Here is a 6,000-nt window from a genome sequence, read left to right on the forward strand (position 1 = left end):
AACAGTAATAGATGCCAAAAAGAATAGGGCAAAATTAGATGAGCAGAGGCGCCATAACATGGCCATGGAGAAACAAGGCAAAGGTGTTAAGAGAGCCATGAATAAGTTTAAAAAAACAAGAGCCGCTTACAAACCAAGATATTGAAGCTTTAATCAAGCCACTGGGCATCAAACATTTTAGAGGTGTGTACATGTCTGATTCTTTACCAGAACAACCACTCAACAAAGAGTGTGGCATTGTTAATTTGGATAAGTACAAAAATCAGGGCACTCACTGGATTTGCTATCTTAAATATTTAAAAAATGAGGCATTTGTGTTTGATTCATTTGGAGGTGTTCCACCTGAAAATTTAGTAAAATATCTAAAATCAACTAATCTTTATTACAATAATGCCCGTGTTCAAAATTTCAAAGATGTTAATTGTGGACATTTGTGTTTATCTGTTCTTAGATATATGTCTCAAATAAATAAACCATCAATTGAAAATTTTCAAAAAGCCTTGTGGTATCTGAAACATCATGGGGGTATTCCACCTCACCAGCCAAAATTCAATATTGAAACTTAGATTACATGATGATATAGTATATCCCAAAACAATAGCTCTCAGAGCATTTTATGGCATGTACTTAATCCCTAATATTACACACCACAACAACACAATTGCAGTAGGGGATCAAAACATTGTCATTACTCCAGGGCAGTATAATCTGTCCACTCTAAATGCTCAATTACCCAGAGGTGTAGTGTTAAGTCAAAATTCTGTCACTCACAGAGTAGAGATTGTATCTGCTACAGAAACAGTGGAATTTATGGAGCCAATCATCTACAATCCATCCCCAACATTATATTTTCCTGTGTGCCATAATAGAATAGATTATATTGAATTGATGGTCACTAATGAAAAAGAAGAATTAGTTGATTTTGCTGGAGCCACAACAACTGCTATCATAGAAATTAATATTTAAATAAAAATACATACAAGAAAAAAATGGAAAATATTGAGAGTTATGAGCTACAATCATTCCCCCCAAACAGGAGGACATTTGCAAATTTAAATCAACCCAACACAGAGATTGAGGTTGATCTTGATGTAGGGGATGGCTTTATACACCCTCACAGAGCAGATCTATACATCAAATTTGATGTTGTAAAGCTCGATGGTACAGATTATCCGGCAAATTCAAATATAAGATTGGTGGACAATTTTGTGCCACATCTGTTCTCTGAAATTGAGATCAGAAAACATGGTGTTGTTATAAACAGAATAGATTATCCCGGCATTACCTCCACAGCTTTGGCCACACTAAAATTATCCAAAACCGAGGCTTCTTACTACAAAATATGTGGATTTGAGGCTGCTGATAAGATATTATCCAAAAGCCACACAGTATTGTTTCCTATGCGCCTGTTGCCAGGATTCTTCTCAGATTACAAAGATATTTTGTGGAAGGGTGGTTTAAGAATCACATTTAGAAGAGCTGCCAATGATAATAATGCTTTGATGAGGTACAGTACATTAAACTCTACAGGGGAAGCTCTGCCTAATACCCTACCTGATTAAGGCAAATGCATTATTCAGACTATGGAGCTAAGAATGCCAGTTGTTGAATATGAAGCCAGTTATGCTCTTAAATACAAAGCTGATATCCTAAAAAATCCACAGATTCCTCTACAATTTTATACATATCAATGTGTACAGAAGCCTGCATCTGGTACCTATTATGAGTTTGATGCCACAAATTCATTCTCCAGTATACAATATGACATGCCAGATTTTGTGGTGGTACTGTTTCAGACTGGAAGACACAATAATCAGGAAAAAAATTCAAGTAAATTTGATAACTGCAACATCAAGAACATATATCTTAAAAATGGCAGAAATGAGGTATTCCCTAGAGAAAATTATAATTTAGACATGTCCAAGGATGATTTCCTCAAATTATATGAGGCATTTACATCATACAAAAGGGTCACTACTGGCAATACTGACATGTATTACACACCAGATGAATTCAAAGCACAGAGACCCATGTTTGTCATCAACACTTCAAAAAGGAAACAAGTTGTGGTTAATGACAGGACAAACATTAAAATTATCTGTGAATTCCACGAAACACTCCCTGATGACACTATATGTAGTGTTATTCTCATAGGTGAGAAATCATATGTTTATGATGTAAGAAATGAGAGAGTCACAGAGCAATTCTAGAGGGCCGACTCAAACACAGAATCCCCTTGATTACAAGACAATAATACCAACACTTTGCCGTCAGGGAGGCCTATACACTCTACCAGGTTTGAAAACTGGGGGCCTTTTGATTATAGAACATATAGGCCATGGAATTATGTCTACAGCACTTCAGCCTATTGCAGGAAAGCTCTAATACAATTCAAAGTGGGACTTTGAAATGTGCAATAAATATTCTTGTAAGTCTCTCTCGGTATATATTTTCAGAAGAAGGCAAAACTTGAATTGGCTCGGGCATGGAAGAGTGAAGTTCTGTGCTCTTCCAGTAAATTGGAGATTATATCTGCTGGCATGGCAATTTTCTCTGAAAGATGAAAGAGCACAGTGTAGATTATATATCTTGCATGCCAGCAGATATAATCTCCCAGGCATGCAAGGTTTATTGCTGGCCGAGACATGTGACTGATCAAACATTAGAAACAACATGCAAGCAATTAATTATGCATGCCTGCCCTTGTCCTATTGTATTGATCGGGGAGTTTTGCCTTCTTCTGAAAATATAAGTATTTTTCGCTTAATTTCAAGTATAGCCAATACAATATCAAAAGGGCATATTTTTGACAAGCTTATAGACAACAAACTGAGAGATTCAGCCTTTGTACACATGGCAGAATCAATCTGAGGGGGGCTCACCATTTCTACACTAGAATTCAAGATTCCTGGGATTTTGACAGAAAAACACACTGTAAACAATAAGATCATATGGGAACTTGGCATTGTTTTAAGTATAGGCAAATCGGGCTGTTGAGGCTTCTTCTTTTCTATACTAGAATTCAGAATTCTTAAAATTAAGAGCATATCACACTTGAAGAATTAGGGTATAAGCCCCTCTTGGCATTGTTTTAAGTATAGGCAAATCGGGCTGTTGAGGCTTCTTCTTTTCTACACTAGAATTCAGAATTCTTAAAATTAAGAGCATATCACACTTGAAGAATTAGGGTATAAGCCCCTCTTGGCATTGTTTTAAGTATAGGCAAATCGGGCTGTTCAATCAAATAACCTCTTCTTTTCTACGCTATAAGTGCGCTCATCCTATGGTAAATACAACTACTAATGCAGCCCAGGGTGTACTATGTGAGGTTGACATATGGGTGTTTTCACAAAGGTTGACCCCTTACACCCAAAATTCTACGATCAAGATGACACCAACAATAATAATAATTGATGCGTGGCCACAAAGACTTACGGAATGTGTGCGTGCTAAGCGTGGCCATTTTGAATAATGATTTGTGATTTTGATTTGTCATGCATCCATTTCAGTAATGTTATTAGGATATTAAAATATCTCTCAGCATTTTGTGTCAATTTACTTAAAACTTTGTGACAGTATTTATGGTAAGACTAGGTAAATAATAAGGCTGAATATTTTGGTTCTAAGCAAAAACATTTACCCCGAACACTACTTGATATACATTAGCGCACCCAGACTTTCTTCTAGAGGGGAGAAGCCAAAAAACATTTTTTTCCTGAAGACAAGTAAGGCATTTTTCTGGAACAAACAACACTTTCCAAAGGGGGGTAAGAAATATATACTTCGAAATATATGACAAGGAATTTTTTGAAAAGGGAATAACATTTATTTTACATTCCACGTAAAAAGCACAATTTTTCACCACACGTTTTCTAGGGGGTTAAGGGGGCTGGATACGCCGATGTTGCTATGGAAAGGAAACTCTTGCACCATTATATGCAGCCATAGCCCCGTAGCGGGCTATGATGCAGCTCACTGCTTACTTAGGTCAAATTCCAAGAAACTGTGAGTATTATTAGAGTGCGCGTCAAACTCCTGCATATGGCGATAGCCAATAGCAGCGCACTTCAGCGGTGCCATGTCCAAATCTCACACGGAAAAGAGACAGCATGGTTGAGCGAAATGCCTTGTCACGGAACTAGGCAACGCCGCACGTCTGTGATTCGCTTGTGCTGTTCAGCCGTTCAAGGCCATATGCAGGAGATTTGACGCGCACTCTAGAGGTGTGTTAATTTTTTATTGATTAAAAAGTCGGACACTTGACAAACAAAATTGAACTCTTTGATTGTGGAAATATTTCCTAGAATACAATGTCAATAATAAAGGACGATAGCTCCATTATACCAGGTGGTTATAATTAAAGTGACGGTGTTCAGAGTGGTACAGCACGGGCTGTAATGAGAGTAGCAGTCTGAAACTTCGTAGATATGATAATGAAGCAATGCGCTCGCGAATTATGCAAAAAAAAAAAAAAAAAATAGTTCCAATTCTCGCCACCAGGGTTAAAAATGGCGCTGTAAGCAGTCAAAACTTAGTATAGTTACAGAAAAAACATTATAAATCGCAGAAAACAATACTCTTTGTAATAAAATATCGCTACAATTTCACTATTCGAATTACATGAACATTACTAAAGGAAAAAGCAACAAGCGTCACGAACCACAACCAGGGAGCTCACACAATGGTTAGGCAATGTCACCGACTTTGACGTCAGAGTTACGGAAAATTCCACGTTTTGACTGCTTACAGCGCCATTTTTTACCCTGGTGGCGAGAATTGGAACTATTTTTTTTTTTTTTTTTTGCATAATTCGCGAGCGCATTGCTTCATTATCATATCTACGAAGTTTCAGACTGCTACTCTCATTACAGCCCGTACTGTACCACTCTGAACACCGTCACTTTAATTATAACCACCTTGTATAAAGAATCTATATATTTTTAAGTAGCGGCGGTTGGATGTAAAATTTCGGCGGTAGGAGGTGGAGTATGGACAGTTTACTTGCTTTTGGTAGACAAGGATTAGTATTAAGAGATGTTAGTGCGTGGGTAAAAAGTGAGAGAAATGTTTGGGGGCGAGGGAGCAAGTCAGGCTTGCTGCTGTTAGCTTATGTCTCCAATTTGCTATAGCTGTTGCTTGCCGCTCGTGAACAAAGTACCTGCATTGGGAACCAAGATTTGTAAAACATTTAGAATTTGGTTGCTTCATTTTCAGGCTGAACATCCATATGTGGGAACTCAGTAGTTTGACATTTATTGACATCTTGTATAAATAACTTCTATGTTGATCTTTGCAGATTTCTGACTGGAGGTTCCCATACAAGAGGTCTTACCACCCAGTGTGCATGCACGACGAGCGAGAAGTGAGAGAAGTCATTCTTAGAAACTGTGAGGAGGGAGTCGAACCGGGGACCGAAAGATACGAGTACCTGGAGGCCGTCTCTTGTAGCTGTGTAGTATGTAAATCCTCGGAGGCCAGCTGCGAGGGACTCAGATATCGTGGGGCGAGAAGCGGGTCTCGTAGTAATAAGAAATAAATGTTCTTTTGGGCCTTCACCATTTATTTTTATTACATCTTTGTCAATTACAGAAACTAGTGAAATATTGATTGCAACTACAACTAAAGAAAGTTGCAAATACATATTATTTTTAGTGTAATCTATAATGCTATTCGTAGCAGCGTTGAATTTTGTTTTGGCCGAAATAAGATGCAGGTTACACATGGAAAGTTATTAACAAATGCTAAAGATACATTATACTATGTTAAATTATTCCCCAAAGTTAGATTTATAAGCTGACATTAAAATGTAATTAACAGAAAAGAAATAATTTACTTTGAAAGTAACTTCCTCCTGCATTGCATGTCACATATTAGTAAATAAAGCGTTCATTCAAAACATCACTGTAAGTAAATAATAGTGCTTCTTAGTGATAAGTAAAACTACTTAATTGTTTGTGAGCTGTAGCAAACGAAGCACACTTTGAATATTGTTATATTCTT

At 37.2% G+C, this 6,000-nt stretch overlaps 1 protein-coding gene across 1 annotated transcript in view; it reads left to right on the forward strand.

The window, feature by feature from the left end:
• LOC145985826 (thyrostimulin beta-5 subunit-like) overlaps positions 1-5,719 on the forward strand; it is a 35,188-nt gene extending 29,469 nt beyond the window's left edge. The window contains exon 3 of the mRNA XM_083119918.1: positions 5,297-5,719. Within this exon, the coding sequence (XP_082976044.1) occupies positions 5,297-5,536 (240 nt within the window). The 3' untranslated portion in view covers positions 5,537-5,719. The remainder of the gene's footprint in view (positions 1-5,296) is intronic.
• The last annotated feature ends 281 nt before the right edge of the window (positions 5,720-6,000 follow it).

The sequence above is a fragment of the Lepisma saccharinum genome, chromosome 3, assembly GCF_977018435.1.
Source record: "Lepisma saccharinum chromosome 3, izLepSacc3.1, whole genome shotgun sequence".
Classification (NCBI taxonomy): Eukaryota; Metazoa; Arthropoda; class Insecta; order Zygentoma; family Lepismatidae; genus Lepisma; species Lepisma saccharinum.